At 60.7% G+C, this 18875-nt stretch overlaps 2 protein-coding genes across 3 annotated transcripts; both read left to right on the top strand.

The window, feature by feature from the left end:
* Positions 1-131: 131 nt before the first annotated feature.
* On the top strand, positions 132-10361 carry WRAP53 (WD repeat containing antisense to TP53). The gene is made up of 10 exons (XM_045985154.1): positions 132-838; positions 991-1089; positions 1350-1461; positions 8048-8136; positions 8358-8448; positions 8556-8688; positions 9242-9450; positions 9664-9767; positions 9894-10028; positions 10115-10361. The coding sequence occupies exons 1-10, from the start codon at positions 459-461 to the stop codon at positions 10359-10361; spliced, it is 1599 nt and encodes a 532-aa protein (XP_045841110.1). The 5' UTR covers positions 132-458.
* Positions 10362-11972: 1611 nt separating this feature from the next.
* On the top strand, positions 11973-18172 carry EFNB3 (ephrin B3). 2 transcript variants are annotated; one of them, XM_045983793.1, is made up of 5 exons: positions 11973-12603; positions 14790-15082; positions 15277-15369; positions 15480-15584; positions 16835-18172. In XM_045983793.1, the coding sequence occupies exons 1-5, from the start codon at positions 12482-12484 to the stop codon at positions 17413-17415; spliced, it is 1194 nt and encodes a 397-aa protein (XP_045839749.1). In that variant the 5' UTR covers positions 11973-12481; the 3' UTR covers positions 17416-18172. The 2 variants fall into 2 exon arrangements, with proteins under 2 accessions (XP_045839749.1, XP_045839750.1); XM_045983794.1 differs by having other exon boundaries at positions 16013-16972.
* The last annotated feature ends 703 nt before the right edge of the window (positions 18173-18875 follow it).

The raw sequence follows: 18875 nt of genomic DNA, 5'->3' as shown, positions 1-18875 counted from the left end.
CAGTGGGAGCTTTAAGAGTGCGCGACCGAGACTGCAGGGGCCGCTCAGACACTTCTCGCCGAGGCAGAAGCTCTTGGACTACAACACCCGGCAGCCACCAGGAGCCCCGCGGCTCTATGGGAACGAGCCTGCGTGACCTGTTGCGTGCCTGCCCCGCCCCTCCCGTGGGTCGCCCGCGAAATGTGATCGGGGATGCGGAGGGCCAATGGAAAGGTGAGGCCAAATCCCGCGAGAGTGAGGGGCTCTCGGCGACCGGCGGGGCTGAGGAACGCTGTGCTTGCGGTCTCGCCGCGTCCACCGGTCTGGCTTGCCTCTCGGGGGTCTTCCGCGCCCTCCCGGAAGAAGGCGGAAGGCCCCGCGGGCTCTCAGGTCTGCGTCCGGGAGCCGAGCGAACTTCGGTGTGAGTCCAGCGGGACGAGGGTTGCGGCCGAGTCCGGCGCCCGCGCTTCCTCCGCAGCATGAGCGCGCCCGAGGCGCCCGGGTTGGCCGCGGACTGCCTTGCTGCGGACCAGGCCCCCGCTCCGGCCTCCCCGGCCGACGGAAGTACGGATCCCTCCCTGCTGCGGTCACCGTCCCCCACCGGGGATGACCCGCCGCTCCCGTCCGCGGATCCAGCGGCTGGTTCCCAGGAGGCGGGGGCGGGCGGCTCCGCTTCTGCCTCCCCCGCCCCGGAGGCGGGCCTCGCTTCTCCTCGCGAGTTGAGCCCTCGAATCGAGGAGCCCGAACTTTGCGAAAATGTGAGCCTTCCTGCAGAAGAGTCGAACGCGCCAGAGTCGGGGCCGGGGGAGGCCGGGGAAGGCCTGTCTGAGGACCCCGCCCCGGAGGACGAGGGATACCCGTAAGTGGGGATGGGGGCCGTCGCGGCCAGAGGAGGTCAGGAGTGGGAGATGCGTGGAAGTGCACCACTCGTCCTTGGCCCCGCTTGTGCAGGCCCACTTCCTCCTTGCTTGCCGACCCCCTTCTTGTCCCCCTCCCCCATCTTCCTTCCAGTACTTGGAACTACAGCTTCTCCCAGCTACCTCGGTTTCTCAGTGGTTCCTGGTCAGAGTTCAGCACCCAACCCGAGAACTTCTTGAAAGGCTGCAAGTGGTAAGTTAGGATAGTGGGGCCGGGAGATAACCGTAGGCATGATTTTCACCATAAAATAAAAACCCCAGTTATCTGGGAGAAGAAGTAAGAGGTCCTCTTGGACTGAGCTCACGTTTCGTGTAGAGTTCTGTGTCTTCTGCTTTCCTCAAGGCCTTGCGCGGAGTGGGAGGCTTACCTGCACCAGGCATAGGCTCAGTCTTAGCCCTGCGCTTGGAAGGTAGCGCCCTGTCCAGCTTTCTAACTCTTCCCTGTTCCCACAGGGCCCCTGATGGTTCCTGCATCTTGACCAATAGTGCTGATAACGTCCTGCGGATTTATAACCTGCCCCCTGAGCTGTACAGTGAGGGCGAGCAGCTGGAGTATTCGGAGATGGTAAGGGCAGGAGCTACCTGTGCCCCTCACCGGCTGCTGCACATTTTGGTCCCTCACGTGGGTGGAGAAAGTTGCGTCCATGCGTTTCTTGATCACACACAGGACGTTTTTGCGTGTGTGCACACAGGTGGCACTTCCTGTCCATGCTGTGCAGATGTTTAAGAGGCGTCCAGCTTTCCTTTAGTCGGGAATACGTGCGCTCCGTAAGAGAGTAGCGGCTTTCTCAGGCTAGCGTTTCAGTGACTTACGGATGTTTATGGAATCGCTGCTGACGTATCAGTTACTGTATCTGCCGCTGGGATAAAGGGCGGAACGTGGCAGATGAGTTTCTTTCTTGCTTTCCCGTGGGGAGCTCGATGACACACGTGCAAACCGATAAAGAATGAGGTTCATCCTGCATAGCGATACATGCCGTGGAGGAAAGAAACGGGATGAGGAGGGACTGGCTGGGGGAGATCACTTTAGGTACAGTGGTTAGGAAAGGGCCCTCTGAAGAGACGTTTGAGCGGAGACGTGAGGGACGGTGCGATGAGTCACGTGGAGGTCTGTAGAAGGAGCCTCGCAGGAAGAGGCAGCCGCACTACCGAGACCCAGAATGGGGCAGGAGCTTTGTGTGTTCAGGGAATAGAAAGGAGGCCGGTGTGCGTGGAGTGAGGCCAGTGAGGGGGGAATTGAGGATGGATGCCGTGGCCCTCGCTGTGTTGCATCTGGTGGGTCGGCCGTTTGGAGTTGGGAAACCAGAGGAGAGTTTTAAAACAGAAGAGCGAATGATGGTGGAAGTTTAAAGAATGGATCATGGTCAGCAAAAGTGAAAGCGTTTGTCATGGTCTGGGTGAGAAGCAGTGGCGGCAGGAGAAAGGGCGAGGCGTGGATGGATCCGAGGTGTGTTTTGTAGGACTTGGAGGTGCAGGGAAGGAGGCAGTCAAGGGTCCAGGTGTTTGCAGCCGGGTAGGTTGACTCAGGAGGAAATGGATAAGAAGACGTATGGGGGCAAGTCAGGGGTCCTTAGATCTGTGAAATGTGACGCTGAGGGAGACGTTGGGGTTGGGGGTGTCGTTTGGGAAGCGGAGGAGCGTGTGGATGGCACCGGGTGTTTTGTGAACGGATCCAGTCTGGAGCGTAGCTGGGGATGGAGGAGCCTAGCAAAGCCCCAAGCGCTCCAGCAGATGGAGTGGAGGGCAGGAGGGGCGGCAGAAGCAGCGGCAAAGAGTCAGGTGTAATGCTGTTGAGGCTGAGACAAATTGAGAGAATGACCCAAGAAGACAGTGACCTTGGCAAGAACATGTTCCAAGGAACGAGAGCGGCAGAAGCCGAGTAGAGAGCGGGGAAGAGAAGGTGGAGACAATTCTTTGGAAAGTTTTCTTGTGGAAGGGAGTTGAGAAGTGGAATGGTGACTGGAGGGAATGTGGGGCCAAAGAAGGGCTAATGGGGTGCTTCTGCAGGGTCGGGAACAGGCCGGGAAACAGGGGAGAATTGGTGCTGGGAGGGGCGGGGAACAGGTCCCTGAGCGGCAGGCTGAGGACAGGATCCGCAGCGGAGCAGAGGACCTTGTTAGATGCAAAGTCCTCCCCCAGAGTAGGAAGAGAGGCAGCTCCCTGGTGGTTGGAGGATTTCCACATCATCTCGCTTGGCATAAAGGGAGGTTAGCAGTTGAAGGAAGCAGGTGCATTGGGTAGCGGAGAAGGTGTGAATGATTGGTCCTGGAGATGGTACTGTGGCTGTTCTGTGTTCAGCGCCCCCTGGAAATTCGCTGCCACTCGTCTAAAGGGAGGCCCCGAGACTTCATTGTGCACCTGTCTCTCCGCAGCCAGTGAACGGGCTTATTTTCTCGGTTGGTAAAGTGAGGATGGGCGTCATGGCGCCCAGCTCACAGAGTAGCTGGGAGAATTAAAGGAATTAACGTAATATGGACGAATCGGGGCCTGTTTTGTATTCAGTAAATGCTAGTTGTCGGTATTAGTTGAGTCAGGCCTGGAATAAGGGGCTCATGGGGCTGGGCTTGGCGGCAGAGAAGGACAAGGGGGTCCTGAGAGCCTCTGCGGGACGGGCTGTGTAGTTGGTTGTCTTGAATGTAAAGCAGGCCAGGAAGTGGACTGGAAATGCGCTCTAGATGAAGCAGAATAATTGTGGCGGAAACAGAGCAAGTCAGCTGGGTGGGCGGGAGATGGTAGGCAGAGGCTGGGGTGTGACAGGGCGGGGGACTCGGCAGTGGGAATGGCGGCCAATGACAAGGGAAGGCCGTGGCTGCCGGTGCTCCCAAAGGCGAGCCCCTGGGAGAGAGCAGTGTTGGAGGGACCCACTTGGTCTTTCGATGATTCCTTTGGTGAACACATTTTTGTGGAGCTCATTCTACGTGCCGGGCCCCGTTTCAGGTGCTCAGATTAGTCGGGAACACGGACACACACAAGTCCCCGTCCTCTTTGCAAGATGGCTAATAATCCAGGGCAGGGAATAGGGAAAATAGAAATGAGCCAGTAAACGGTTTACCTGGCAGGTGCCGTGAAGAAAAATAAAGCGAGCAGGGGGACCGGGCCGCGGACTGCAATTTTAAAAAGCACAGTTGGGAAAGACCTCGCTGTTAAGGTGACATTTGAGCAGAGATGTGGAGGGAGGGAGCGAACCGAACTGACATCCGGGGGTAGAACGCACTGGGCACGGAGAGGACTGAGCTCTCGGGTAGCAGCGGGAGTGAACGTCACCGAGAACCTTGGAAATCTTTGGGGAGTGAGGCAGGGAGCGGGTCCCGCCTCCCTGCACTTGCCCCTGGTTCTTGAAACAGAAACCAGTGGGGTCTCGGGGCGGGACAGGTGTGCTGGGCTCTCCCGCAAGAGCCCAGGAGCAGGGCTGTTGAGAAGAGCGTCTGGAAACGTGGCTGGCTGGGAATGGATCGCACCGGCCGGTTTACGAGGAACGGGAATGCTCGAAAGGGAGAAAGCCGTAGTCATCAGCCACCGCTCTACAGAAGTCAGCCCTTACCTTTACCTGTCCATTTTTTCCAAGCTTGTACCCCTTGGAAGCCTTCTCCAAGGTCGTGAGCCTGTAGACGATGGTTGTATGGCCGCTGTTTTATTTCTTAACAGTCGCGTCCCAAGTGGTCTCCACGGTCTGTGTCCCCGTGTCTGATGCTGCACTGGGGGCCTTGGGTCAGTCATTCCCGTACCCAGTCCCCTGTTTCAGACAGTCGGGTTTCCAGGAGGTTTGTATCATAAATTGTCCACTGGCCACCTTCGCGTGTTTTGATGGACATTCTTCTCATAAGAGAGAGATCTTATGAGCAAGAAAGACCCCGGGTCGGTAGCTTTGGTATTTGCTTCGTGTCCTGCGGCACGGAGAGCAGACGTGTTTTCCAGAGCTCTCGTGCCCTTTGTGTTGGATACGCTGTTAGCGTGAATGTCCAGGCCCGTCACAGCTCCGCTCCGTACAGAATCTCACTGGCTGTGTCTACAAGCTTAGTGTGTGCAAATGGACAGTTATCGGGCAGGGACGTTGGGGGAGGCCTAGTTGGAATGTTCCCGATACGCGTTTCTTCGTCCCAACGTAGTCTCCTAATTCCTCTCCTCCCGTCTCTGACTTTTCACAGAGCTTTCTGGAACTCCCGTTGCTAACTCCCCGGCCTCGGCCCTGAGTGTTCTCCCTACCCTGGAGATCTTGCCCAAGGCCTTGCCCTCTAGCCCTACCCAGGGGAGACCCCACATCCTCTGTGCCCTGCATATCTCAGGTTCGGGGTGGGGGCTGTCCTCGTTCCTAGAAGCTGTACTTAGACCACTGTGCCCTTCCCTCGTAAAGACTTTTCCTTCAAGGCTTACATTGTCTGACTCTCCTTCATCCACCAAGGACAGGGGCACGTCATGGCTTTCCTGTGCACCCCAAGTCTTTCCACCATCTTGGTGACTTGGGGTATCCAAACCAGGAGGCCGGGTCTCATGCTTTAATCTTTCTTTTCCCTGACCCCCCCCAACCTCCAGCTAATGGCCAGATTCCATCGAGTCCCCCCAGCTTTCGGATCCATCTGCTTCTGCGCACGCCGCTGCCCCTGCTTTAATTCAGGTCTTATTATCGGGGCCTTATGTTACTGGAACAGTTTCCTGTCTTTGCTCATTAAGACGTTTGGCACTGACTGCCGCTGATACACTGGCTGCCGGGGAGACAGGGGTGAGCCAGACAGGATCCGCGCTTCCTCAGACGGGAGCGGTGCGGGGTGAGGGGCACGGAGGGCTGTAGGAACCTGGAGCGGGGCAGCTTGCTCTGCTGAAGGGTTAGGGAGGGCCTCCCCGTGGAAGAAGCGTCTAAGAGACCAGAAGGGTGATTAGGATTCAACCAGAAGAAGTTGTTGAGGGAGGTGAAGGGAGAACCTTCCAGACCTGGACACGAGTGAAAGTCTGCAGGTCGAAGGTGGGGTGAGTTGGCACCTTCTGGGGACTGGGAGTCAAAACGGGAGGGAGATTTTATTTTATTTGGATTTTCATTTTTATTTATTTTTTATTTTTGGGAGGGAGATTTTAGAGGAGTGAGTCCGGAGGGATGAGCTGTGAGAGGGGAGCAGGGGATAGTCCCCTCATAAGGGGTTATATATATATATATATAAAATCTCATAAGGAGGTTAAGGCTCGCACTGAGGGTATGCGGGCTCGCTAAACATTTTAAGCAGGAGCGTGTTGCCGGACAGAATTCCAGCTTGGCACGGTCTCTGGAGCGTGCACCTGGCTGCAGCGTGGAGCGGCCTGGAGTACTTGCCACATCGTCGTGACACGGGCAGGACGGCAGCGGCTTGGCCTGGCGCCGGGAGGGAGCGCACGTGTTCTGGAGAGCCGCGGGAGGCGGGCCTGGCAGGGCTTGTGTCGCCAGCAGCTGTCCGGTCGCAGACAGGCTGGACCAGGAGGGGAGAGGGAGTGAAGAGGTTGTGGTCAAGGCTGGCGCTCAGATCGGAGGCATAGACGTCTGGTTGCGGAGCCCAGGGCGAGCGGAAGGTTCAAGGAGGCGGGAGCCGGGTCCCTTCCAGACAAGCTGAGTTTCATGGGACACCAAGCAGCAGGCAGCCCCGGGCTGCCGATGGGTGCTTCGGCCCGAGTGCGACCGCATCTGGTGGAGGGGGCGACGTGCACGCCGCGGAGCTGGCCTCGCACACGTGCTCCAGGACGCTCCGAGCACGCCCACCGGAATACGGAGACCCCGGTGACTCAGCAGAGGAGTGGAGAGCGCGCGCCGCTGTCCGGTGGCAGAGGGGCCCAAGTTAGAGCTCACGTGGCGCTGTGGTGACGTCTCCCAGTCGCAAAGGGAGGTCACCCGTCTGGCACCGTGGGTGCTAAACGGAAAGGCGTCCCAAGACAATGGTATACTTGGTGTTGGGGGTGTTTTTCGTATGAATGTAGTTTTTCTTAAAGATTTATTATTTGTTAGAGCTAGCGAGTGACCGTGCGTGCATGTGCAAAGAGAGAGAGATTAAACAGACTCCACGCTGGGGCGCCTGGGTGGCTCAGTGGGTAGGGCCTCTGCCTTCAGCTCAGGTCACGATCTCGGGATCCTGGGATCGAGCCCCGCATCGGGCTCTCTGCTCGGTGGGGGGAGTCTGCTTCCCTTCCTCTCTCTGCCTGCCTCTTTGCCTACTTGTGATCTCTCTGTCAAATAAATAAAATCTTTAAAACAAAACAAAAAAACAGACTCCACGCTGACCTTGGAGCCCAACACGGGGCTCGATCCCGGGACCCTGAGACTGTGACCTGAGCCCAAATCTGGAGTTGAACACTTAACCCAAAGAGCCACCAGACGCCCCAATAAGAACGTATTTTTAAAGAGATGTATGAGAATGATGAATTTGTTTGCCTCTGAGGGAAGGTTTCCTTGGGAAGAAGTTTGAACTGTTATATTTTACTTTATAAACTGATTGGAGGAGTCACAAGTTTTTGAAAAATTCTTCTTTGCTGGGCAGCCCTGTCCAGTCCCCTCCCTCTTCAGGGGTTTTGTACCATCGCTCCATAAACTTTGTTTTGCTGTCTTACCAAAAAAGCCCCCCAAACCAAAAAAACCTTTGCATGTTTGGACCGCTTAATAATTTTTTTTTAAGTTTTTAAAATTTATTTGACAGAGATCACAAGTAGGCAGAGAGGCAGGCGGGGGGCGGGGGGGAAGCAGGCTTCCCGCTGAGCAGAGAGCCCGATGCGGGGCTCGATCCCAGGATCCTGGGATCGTGACCTAAGCTGAAGGCAGAGGCTTTAACCCTCTGAGCCACCCAGGCGTCCCAAACCGCTTAATAATTTTTTTAAAGGATCGAGTGGGATCTAGTAGGCACTGAGGAAGCATATCAACAGTTGGTTCTTGGTTTTTGTGTGGGGATGTTCTTGGCTTCTTTCTAAGTGTTTAAAAAGCAAAATGATAAACCTGTGGGGCTTTTGGCGGCCCACATCTGACCTCAAGGTCTGAGCTGACCCTCGGACACAGAGATCAGGATTCTGTTCTTCCTGTTAACCCCGTCTGCCTTGTGCCTGGTCAAGTGCCGACAGACAGCGCCACTCTGTCCTGACCCTGCTAGAGGCGTGACTCTGCCCCCTTTTCCTGCCAGTGACCCAGGCATCCCTGCATCTCTGCGCAGGCCCCTGTCCTCCGCATGGTGGAAGGCGACACCATCTATGATTATTGTTGGTTTTCTCTGATGTCTTCCGCCGAGCCAGACACCTCCTAGTAAGTGACGTCCTTTGCCTGCCCCCTGCCTTCCCTTCCCGTGCTGTCCCCCACCTCCCTTTCAAGGGGACCCTCTACTGAGAGGGAGCTATGGGCCGCTAGGGGTTTCTAGGGGAGGACAGCTTGGTGTACCCTTGAGATGCGAGCGGAGAGGGCCGGTCAGTTGGCTTCCTCCCCTTCCTTTGACAGCACCGGGACCTCAGTGTCCGTGTCTCTCTCAGCGTGGCCAGCAGCAGCCGGGAGAACCCCATTCACATCTGGGACGCATTCACTGGAGAGCTCCGGGCTTCCTTTCGGGCCTACAACCACCTGGTAGGGAGCTCCCCGCCCAGGCCCAGGGCTCAGCCTGGCCCTGCTCTCCCTCCATGGGGACAACGGAGGCTTTGCTGGGCCTGTTTGCAGTGCTCTCCTGCCCCTAGGACGAGCTGACGGCCGCTCACTCGCTCTGCTTCTCCCCGGATGGCTCCCAGCTCTTCTGTGGCTTCAACAGGGCTGTGCGCGTCTTTTCCACTGCCCGGCCTGGCCGTGACTGCGAGGTCCGAGCCACGTTTGGTAAGCATCTGTGCCTCACAGGGGAGGAGGAGGAAGGGCACTGCTGTGTCCAGAGGGGCCTTGTGCAAGCCAGGGGACCAGGCATGGCCCATCCTCTTGCGGACAGCCCAGGGAGGCAGGTTGTACTCCACGTGCAGAGGAGAAAGCAGGTTAGGGAGAGGGTGGAACCTTCCCAGGGTCAAGCTGGGAGGTTAAGGAGCTCCTTCCCTCCTGAGCCCAGACCCTGTCGGCCACGTCCCTTTCGCTGTCCAAAATCTTGGTATATCTAGGAAATTGGCAGTGAAGTTGATTCATTCTTCTGTAAGCCTTCAGCTTTCCATTCCTCCAAGAAGACACAGATTTGAGAAGGAAGAAATAAGTCTTGAGCGTTTAGGTCCTTTATGGGGATAGAAGGAGCTGGGGAGCCTCAGAGGTCTTTATCCTGCTGTGACAAACGGGACAGGGGAGGCATTGATTCTGGGCTCACGGGACAGGAGACGGAGTGCGCCTCTGAGTAGCTTGGTTAATGCCAGCAGTCCTGCCCTCTGCCCAGCTTTGTTCCTTCCCTCTGTAGCCAAAAAACAGGGCCAGAGTGGCATCATCTCCTGCATAGCCTTCAGCCCCGTCCAGCCCCTCTACGCCTGCGGCTCCTACGGCCGCTCCCTGGGCCTGTACGCCAGTGACGACGGCTCCCCTCTTGCCTTGCTGGGGGGACACCAGGGAGGTGTCACTCACCTCTGCTTTCACCCCGATGGCAACCGCTTCTTTTCAGGAGCCCGCAAGGTAGGGGGTCGCACCCCGAGAGTCCAGAGAGGGTGCACAGAAGGCAGGGGTGGGGATGTCGTCTGTGTTGTGCTGGGGGACAGCCGTGGGAAAAAATTCAACCCGAGCTAAGGGAGCGTCTGTAAACCTTGCGGGAAGCAGGGATGTCTTAAGGGGTGGAGGGGGTGGGCAGGGGAGGGCCGGACTCCAGGCCCCTGTGCTCTGTGTCTCCAGGATGCTGAGCTGCTATGCTGGGACCTTCGGCAGCCCAGTCACCCACTGTGGTCCCTGAGTCGAGAGGTGGCCACCAATCAGCGCATCTACTTTGATCTGGATCCGTGAGTGACCGGGTCCTTTCTGCCTGGGGTCCCAGTGCCCCTGGGATGCCAGAGCCCCTGGATGTGATGGGTCCCTGTCCCGGGGGGGGTGAGGAGTCCATGTCACCAAGCGTCTCTCTTCCCCAGGACGGGTCAGTTCTTGGTGAGCGGCAGCACTAACGGGGCTGTGTCCGTGTGGGACACCAGCGGGGCTGGACCGGACGGGAAGCCCGAGCCAGTGCTGAGTTTTCTGCCCCAGAAGGACTGCACCAACGGAGTGAGGTGAGCCACTACCATGGATCCTGGGGCTCGGGGTGGGGAGGGCGGCGGGTGGCTGACGCTCCCCTGCCGGCCTTCTCTCCCTGCAGCCTGCACCCCAGCCTGCCGCTGCTGGCCACTGCCTCGGGTCAGCGCGTGTTTCCGGAGCCCGTGGAGAGCGAGGACGAAGGGGAGCAGGAGGTGGACCTTCCCCTGCTTTCCATGCGCCACGTCCGCCTTGAATGTCAGCTTCAGCTCTGGTGGTGTGGGGGGGGCCCGGGCGCCGGGGTGGCCGATGCTCACCAGGGCGAGCAGGGCCAGGGAGGGACCCAGGAATCTGGGGGCGAGTTTCTGTAAAAAAGGTTTTATACGGTACGCGAGCCTTTGTGTCTTTTTTGGGGGGAGGCGCATGATGGAGATGGGGCTGGGAGGGGTACCAGTGGGCTCCCCTGTCCGGTAGCGCAAGGGGCTGGCATATTGTTCCCCAAACCAGGGTTGAGAGGTGGGACTAGGCAGGAGCCAATGGGGCTGCCGCGCTCGGTGTGAAGTCAGGGGGGCGGGGGTGGGGCTCCATGCCATTGACTGGCGGGTTGCTAGGCGACTTGGTAAACTGAAGGGGGGAACCTGTTTGAAATCTCACTCCCAAGGTGGGGGCGGCAGGGGTCAGGGTGAGCGTGGCTGAGCAGGAGTGGCAGGCGCTGTGTGGCAGACTGCGGGGTGTGACTGCGTGAGACCGTGCAGACGGTGACAGACAAGACACCCGCTCCCTCGCGCTCCTCGCTCGCTGCCACCACCCAGCAGCAGAGGGACCATTACTCAGCTCTGGGGGAAGGGGAGCAGGAGCGCCCGCCTCTCCTCCCCTGGACTCCCCCAGGAGGCAGGCGACTGAGTAGCCAGAGTCAAGGGCACACACGAGGGAGTAAAGGTGCCGAGAAGCCACAGACGTCACATTCCGTATTCCCGCTAGACGCAGGGTCCGGGCGGGAGCGGCTCAGTCAGCAGCTGTCACCGGTCCTGTGGTCTCCATTTATCTGCGCGCTTCGGGGGTGGGGGCGACTGTGTTATTTCGGGCAGTGGCCGCTCCCCGCCCCCACCTCGCCGGGCACTGAGAAGGGGGCTCTGCAGAGCCCGCGGGCAGGGGATCTGACCGGGACCTCACCGTCAGAGCGAGGCGACCGGAGGCCTGCGCTGGGCTGGGAGAGGAATGTCACCTCTGCCCAGAGGTGCTGAAAGCGAGGGTTCTTACACCCGAAAAGGCAAATCCTCCTCCCTTCCCCCAGGATAATTGGAAACAGCCCTTCCGGCTGATGTGGGTTTGGGGCTGTAGGTACTCCCTTTCCTCTCCCCCGGCTCCGGTTCTCCCCGCCGCCAGGCAGCGAGGGCCCCAGTTTACCCCTGAACTCTTGCCTCACGCCCCGTCCCAGGTAACGCGAGAGGGCCTGGGGGCTGGAGTGCGGCGACCCGGGCCGGCCCCCTGTACCGCCCACTCCCCGTGTGACCTTGGGCCGGTCTCGGCACCTCCCCCCTCAATCCCGAGCCTCAGTTTCTCCATCCCTACAATGGGCGCCCTGTGGCTCTGCCCCTCCCACTTCGCACAGGTAGTCGTGACGACCAACTCAGCCCACTTTGCGAAGTGCGGAGCCTTCAAGGTTATGACTATCCTCCCCAGACCTGCCGGGAGCCGCAGCGGCGTTTCGGGCTGGGGCGGGGGGGGGGGGGGGCAGGGGGAGGAGGCTGCGGGAGCGAGAGGGGCCGGGCTCCTCGGGGCGGCGAGGGCGAGCGCCTTTCTGGATTTGGGCGCGGAAGGTTCCAGCCGCGCGGGCGGCCACCGGGCCGCAGGGCAGACGCGCCGGGGCGGCGGCGGCGGCGGTGGCGGGGGGGGAGGGGTGGGGCGGGGACGGAGGGGGCGCAGGGGGCGGCGGCGGCGGGGCGCGCGGGAGGTGCGCGAGGTGAGGGAGGTGCGGGGGGCGTGGGCTGCGGGCTCCGCCGCCGCTCCGCCGCCGGCTCCAGCTCCGGCTTTTCCCTCCGCCATCCTCTCCCCCTCCCCGCCACTCCTTTAACTCCCCCCTCCCGGGCTCGGCACTGGTTTCCTCCCCGAGCCCGCTGCCCTCAATCCCGGCGAGGCTGGGGCTCCGGCTCGCGCCCCTCCCTCGCTCCCTCGGCCGGCTCCCCATGCCGCTCCCGCCCGGCCCCCGGCTGCCCCAGTCCCCTACTTAGGCCGGCCCCGCGATCCCGGGGTGCCGGAGCGCGGGCCGGGGGCATCGGGCGCCCGCGGGCGGCCCCTGGAAGGGCTCTAGCGGGCTAAGCGCTCCGCGGCAGGGGCGCGGGCAGAGCAGGAAGCGGGTCCGCGTGGGAGCGGGGGGCGGCCGCCGCCGGGGTGGTCGGGGCGGAGGAGCCGGGCCCGCCGAGGCAGTCACCGCAGGGGGCGAGCGACTTTGGGGGAGTTGGTGCCCCGCCCCCCAGGCCTTGGCGGGGTCATGGGGGCCCCCCGTTCTGGGCCGGGGGGCGTGCGAGTCGGGGCCCTGCTGCTGCTCGGCGTTTGGGGGCTGGTGTCTGGTCTCAGCCTGGAGCCCGTCTACTGGAATTCGGCGAATAAGAGGTGAGTGGCCCCGGGCTGGGGAGACCCCACACCCTTCGGGCAGGGAGTAGGGGCGTATTTGGGGATTTGGTGGGTGGGGGGGGGGTCTGGTTCTCGGAGCTGGGAGGAGGCCGGAGGGAGGGGTGCTGGTGCTCTGATGCGAGCTGATGGGGAGCAAGACAGAGGTGATCTTGGGAGCCAGACTCCCTCCCGGGTCGCAGACAGATAGAGCTGGATGTGGTGGCGACAGCCATGTGTCGGGAGTTGGAAGGACCCCACAGGGGCAAGGATCTGAAAGTTCCTGGGTAGCCGCTGGGAGGCCGGTGGAGTGGTTATTTGGGTTTGCGAGGGACCTGTGTCCTGTCGGGGGCTGGGCTTGGAGGGAGCCTGGTTAATGTCAGCTCTCGAGAGAGCCGCTGAGTAGGTGCCGCGGAGCGAGGAGGGGAAGGGCAGGGTGCCTCCCTCCCCAGAAGGGACTCGGTGCAGAGGAGGGGAGGGAAGGGGGCTCCGTGTGGGGGCCCTGGGGACAACTCACCCAAGGCTTCTGGACCGTCTGTTCCACACCGTCTGTCCCCTAACTTGCCCACAGCCAGAGGGTCAGTGAGCCCTTGGCGGATGGCGTCCCCAACCAGAAGATATTCCTATATTCCTGCCTTCCTGGCTTGGATACTTTTCTTTTTTTTTTCTTTTTTTTTTTTCTTTTTCTGGAAGAAGCCTGGAGCCCCTTTTTTCTCTCTTGCTTCTAGAGTCCGGAGGACTCCCTTGCCCCCTCCCCCATCCTTGCTGCAAACTCTTCCACCAGACCCTCCCCTGGCTTGCTTGCTTTGCTCTGAAAAAAGGCCAGGGGTCACATGAAACTTCAAGTCACGCTGGGTAGGACGGAACCCTTGGGAGGTCATCCAGGCCCCTGGCCTCCAAGCGGAGCCCGCTCCCCGGGAGCAAAAGAGTTCTGTGTTTTGCAAACTTCCCACTTCCCCGGGGGGGAGGCTGTATGAGGCCACGGGAAGGGGAAGGGGGTGGGCTTGGAGCCCACCGCATCCGAGGGCTTAGTCCCAGCTCTGGTGCTCTCAGCTGCGTGGCCTTGGGCACCCCACTTAACCTTTCTGAGTCTGTATCCTCAGTCCTCCCACCTTTTATGAGGATTAGAGAGGTAAGGTGTTTGAACGTATGACATGCTCATTGAAGGAGAACTAGGATTATTGTTTGTCTTTTCTTGACTTCCCAGCCTCTCTCCCTGCTGTGTCTCTTTAGGGATAACCCCAAACATCTTTTCTCAGTCTGCTACCCACCAACTCCCAGCTGCGGTCTGAGTCCAGCCCGAGGCTGTAAGTTAGGCTTATTCTGATAGGGTCGAGCCGAGGGAGAGGTAGGGTGTTCTGGGGGCTCCTTGCTATGGGGGGTGGGATGGAGTGGTCATTTAGGAGTTTGGGAAGATCCCGAGTGGCGGTCCTCCCCGGGAACCCTGCTCTGAGACCCCGTCCCCATTCATGTACAGGGAGAGGCTGCAGTCATGGGCAGAGAAGGTATGGGCTCCTGGAGGCTGTGGTCAGCAAAGTCAGTCCCAGAGCAATAGGGGACTTTCTCTAGGAAGTCTGAGCCCCAGGGCAGGAGGGGTCGTGAGCAGGGAGATGTCTGGGGCAGCTGGCCCCCACACCCTGCTTCCCATTAGCCTCATTGAGGGCCATTGCCAGACCAGGCATTTAACTCCTGTCACATTGCCTGGCTAACTTGGGACACCGGTCCAGATTACCCTCCACACTGGGTAACCCACCCCTCTCTTGCCCTGAGAGCGCTCAAATTCAGGGGTGCCCTGGGGGAGGGGAGGCTCTGCCCCCATGGTTGACTGCCATGGAATAGTGAAATCACCTGGGATGGGTGGGCTGTGTGGTTCCAGAGAGGCCGGCTCCTTGGTAACTGGCATCCCGTTGCCATGGCAACGGGGCTGGTGATGGAGCGAGCCATGGTAGTGTGCGTGTGGCGAGGGCGGGCTGGAGAGTGCATTTGGGCACACCAAGGGGCCAGCGACCTCTGAGCCTGGCTTCCCGCTGCTGCTGAGTCCTTAGTGCCTGCCCTGGGGGAGCAGGCCATGCCCACAGGCGAAGGCTGGCCTGCAGGGATGTGCGGGTGAGGGAGACGAAGCTCTGGCGGGGGCGGGGTGGGGGGACAGACCTCTGACACCGCTCCTTGTATACCTCACCCTCTGACAGGTTCCAGGCAGAGGGCGGTTACGTGCTGTACCCTCAGATCGGGGACCGACTAGACCTCCTCTGCCCCCGGGCCCGGCCTCCCGGCCCCCACTCGTCTCCTAATTACGAGTTCTACAAGCTGTACCTGGTCGGGGGTGCCCAGGGCCGGCGCTGTGAGGCACCCCCTGCCCCCAACCTGCTCCTCACTTGTGACCGGCCGGACCTGGATCTTCGTTTCACCATTAAGTTCCAGGAGTACAGCCCTAACCTCTGGGGCCACGAGTTCCGCTCGCACCATGATTACTACATAATTGGTACTGCTGGGCAGAGGGCAGGGTCTGGGGGAGGTGCCCCCGAGACTGAGGGCAGAGGAGGAGCCCAGAGAGACCCCCGATTCCTCCCCATCCCCCCGCCCCACCCCCGGGGAGCTGTCTGGGTCCAGGAATGGGGACAGACCAGGGGCTGGACTCTGGGCTGCCAACCTCTCCCTCTGGCTCTCCTCTCCCAGCCACTTCGGACGGGACCCGGGAAGGCCTGGAGAGTTTGCAGGGAGGCGTGTGCCTTACCAGAGGCATGAAGGTGCTTCTCCGAGTGGGACAAAGTGAGTGGGGGCTGGGGCACACCTCCCAGGAGCTGCGGGAGGTTGGGGTAGGCCCACATTGATCCGGGGCTGCCGTCTCAGCGCCTCTCTCTGCTCTTCCCCATCTCCAGGTCCTCGAGGAGGGGCCGCCCCCCGAAAGCCTGTGTCTGAAATGCCCGTGGAGAGAGATGGGGGGGCAGCACACAGCCTGGACCCCGGGAAGGAGAACATGCCAGGTAGGAGTGAGGGGTCCAGCCTCCTGCCTCCCCCACCCCCGCCCCCACCTCCTGTGCTCTTGGACCCTAGCTGCCCCGCCTTCTGCCTTCATTTTTGGGGGGGGGGGGTGGGGGGTGATACAGGAAAGAAAAGAGAGGACGGGAGGGTGGGAGGGGAATGGAAGCCAAATGAGGAAAAGACTCGATTAGAACTAATTAGCCAATTCAATCAGAGCTGCGAGAGAAGTGGGGAAACTGCTTGGCACTGAGCTGAAGGGCCGGACACACCTGGATTCGGAGTGGGCTTTAGGGGAATGGAGGTGGGGTCCCCAGGGGGGCTTGGGCACTGCCGGGGAAGCCCATGGGGACCCCCGAGGCTGGGTGTCCAGATGCCCAGGTGGCTCCTTCAGCCCCTCCCCCTCTTTCCTCCTCCACCCCTTCCCTGCCAGGTGACCCCACCAGCAATGCAACCTCCCGGGGTGCTGAAGGCCCCCTGCCCCCTCCCAGCATGCCCGCGGTGGCCGGGGCAGCGGGGGGGCTGGCGCTGCTCTTGCTGGGCGTGGCAGGGGCTGGGGGTGCCATGTGCTGGCGGAGACGGCGGGCCAAGCCTTCGGAGAGTCGCCACCCTGGTCCTGGCTCCTTCGGGAGGGGAGGGTCTCTGGGCCTGGGGGGTGGCAGTGGGATGGGGCCTCGAGAGGCTGAGCCTGGGGAGCTAGGGATAGCTCTGCGGGGCGGTGGGGCCGCAGACCCCCCGTTCTGTCCCCACTATGAGAAGGTGAGTGGTGACTATGGGCATCCTGTGTACATCGTGCAGGATGGGCCCCCCCAGAGCCCCCCCAACATCTACTACAAGGTATGAGGGCTTCTCCTCCCTGGCTCTCCCGGATCCAGCCCTTCTCGGTGGGCGGGGGTCCCCCTCCAGTGAGTCACAGCTGGAGGGACACCTCTAGCGTCCCCTCGGCCCCTCGCCCCACGAGCTCCTGTGCCCCTGCTGTTGTGGACCCCTCCCCCACGTTTAGGACTCCCCACGACTCCCGCCCTCGGTTGGCCTTGCGTGGCCCCCCCGCAGAGACTCAAGTGTCCTCTCTGACCGTGACCCAGTGACCAGCCGTCCTCGTGCCCCCAGACACCCAGAGCTAGGGGCGGGGACAGTCTGCCTTTTGGTTGGCACTTCCTCCTTTCTGCCTCTCACTGTTTTTCTCTTCTTTTCTCTTCTCTCTCTCTTTCTCTCTCTCTTTCGGATTCTCTCTCTCTTTCTCTCCTGTCTCTAGGTCTGTTCCTCTCCCTAGCGACCCCTCCCTGCGTCTCCTTTTACCCTCTTGGCTTCCTCTCCTCGGCCTCTCCCATCTCCCGGGTGGGGGGACGCCAGCACCCCGCCTCAGCTCCCCCTTCTGACCTCTCTCACCACCGGCTCCCCTCAGTCTGCCAAAAACGGGGGCCTTATGGGGAAGGCTTGGGGCCTCCAGCCCGGCTCCGGGCGCGGGCAGCGGGGCCTCCTCCTCTCCAGCCCGTCTGGGGTGGTTGGGTCGTGACAGCTGCCACGAGAAGAAGTGTCCTGTTTTGTCAGTGGCCACTAGCAAGATGCGACCCGGTCGGGACACGCGTGTGGATTGGGTCTGACGCCGACGGGGCCCGCTTGGCCCGGGAAGTGACTTGTCCAGACAAGAAGTGCCCGGGGGGGCTCCCCCTGGATGGACGTGGCCTGGCCAAGGGGGCAGGAGCGGTGCCAGCGGGCGCCGGAAGTGCCTTCATCCAGGACAGGAAGTCGCGCTTCTGGAACAGGAAGTGGTCTGGCTGGAACGCCAAGTGGCTTAGTCTTGGGGGGCGGGTGTGGGGCGGCGGATGGTTCTGATTCTCTGAGGTGTGGGGTTGGGGGGGCAGGAAGAACTTCCTGTTTCAGGAGGAAGCTGGAACCGACTGGTAGACGACAGAGTGGCCTGAGGACGGTTTCCCCTGGTCTCCGGTGGCACTTCCCGGGACCTCCCTTCCCTGTTCCCTGGGCTGCTTGTAGGACAGCCAAGGTGACTGCCGTCGGCTGGGGCAGGCCCAGTTTGTCTCGTGCTTCCCTCTCCCCGGCCCAGTATAATCTCTGTTAATCAGCAGGACTATCCCCAGAACCCACGTGTTGTCCCCAGTAACCCAGAGGGCTGTCTTGTTCGTCACATCGTACACTTCCTCGTCCCTTCAGACCCGACACAGCTCCCTTCTCAGTGACCAAAATGGTGGCCTACTGACTGGTCGAGGGACGGTGGTACTCAGCCTGGTACTCAGCCGCTGCCACTGTTTCCATAGCGACCAGCGCGTGCCTCTCTCTACCTGCCCTGTAGTGCACAAATCGGGTGTTGCCTTCTTCTCCTCCCAGCTCCGTTTCATGAGATCAGAGCTGCCCCTGGGCACCGTGTCGGCCACCTCGGTCACCAGCCACGATGGTCACTTTGTCCGCCAGAGCTCCAGTCATCTCTCTGGTGCTGTAGTTCCCAGCTCCTTCCTGGTTTTTCTAATCGCTCCTTCCAGAGAACAGGAAGTTGGTATTGCCATGGCGGGAGGTGGCGGGGTATGGCCAGTCGCCTCGATAGTTTTACTGTAAAAGGGAAATTTGAACAACAAAAACCAAAAAAATAAAAAAAATAAAAAATAAATAAAAAACTTCAAAAGTTGACGAGAAGGCTGGAGAATGACTGGGTTTGAGTTGGGAAGGGAGGGCAGGTAGAAAGGGTTTCAAGATGAGAGTTGGGTCCCATGGAACCAAGGGGGAAGGGTGGGGAGCCGGTTGGGCTGGAGGGGTGAGGTAGGCAGTACAGGCGGGCTGGAGGGCTGAGGTGGGCACTGTGTGGGGGGCGGGATGCCAGGTTGGGTGGGCTGGAGGGCTGAGGTGGGCAGTATGGGGGGGCGTGGGATGCCAGAGCTGGGTGAGAAGGCGGAGGAAGGCAGCCAGCTCCAGGGGAGGGAGAGAGGAACCCATGCTGGGGCAGGCGTTGCCGAGACATCCAGTGGGGACGTATGTGAGCCCATGTCCACACGTGCTGTTGCTGAACCAAAGCGCCAGAGACAAGGCAAGTCGCAGTCAGAAGCAGAGTGGAGAAAACATGCTCAGGGGTTCAAGTGTACCCCCTACCACCCCTGCCCAAGGCACCCCGACTCGGGGAGTTCTGCTGCCGGGGACCAGTGTGGGCAGAAGTGGCGTGACTACCCAGAAGACTCAGGGACCCAGGCACCAAGCCGCCTGCCTCGCGGCTCCACGTGGACCCATACCCCAGGCTCTTCCTCCCTAAAAAACCCTGGGTGCCCAGCCCCCTAGACCCAGCCCCATTC

This window comes from Meles meles, chromosome 18 (assembly GCF_922984935.1).
Source record: "Meles meles chromosome 18, mMelMel3.1 paternal haplotype, whole genome shotgun sequence".
In the NCBI taxonomy this organism is placed as follows: Eukaryota; Metazoa; Chordata; class Mammalia; order Carnivora; family Mustelidae; genus Meles; species Meles meles.
This window is presented reverse-complemented; position numbering and strand designations above follow the sequence as displayed.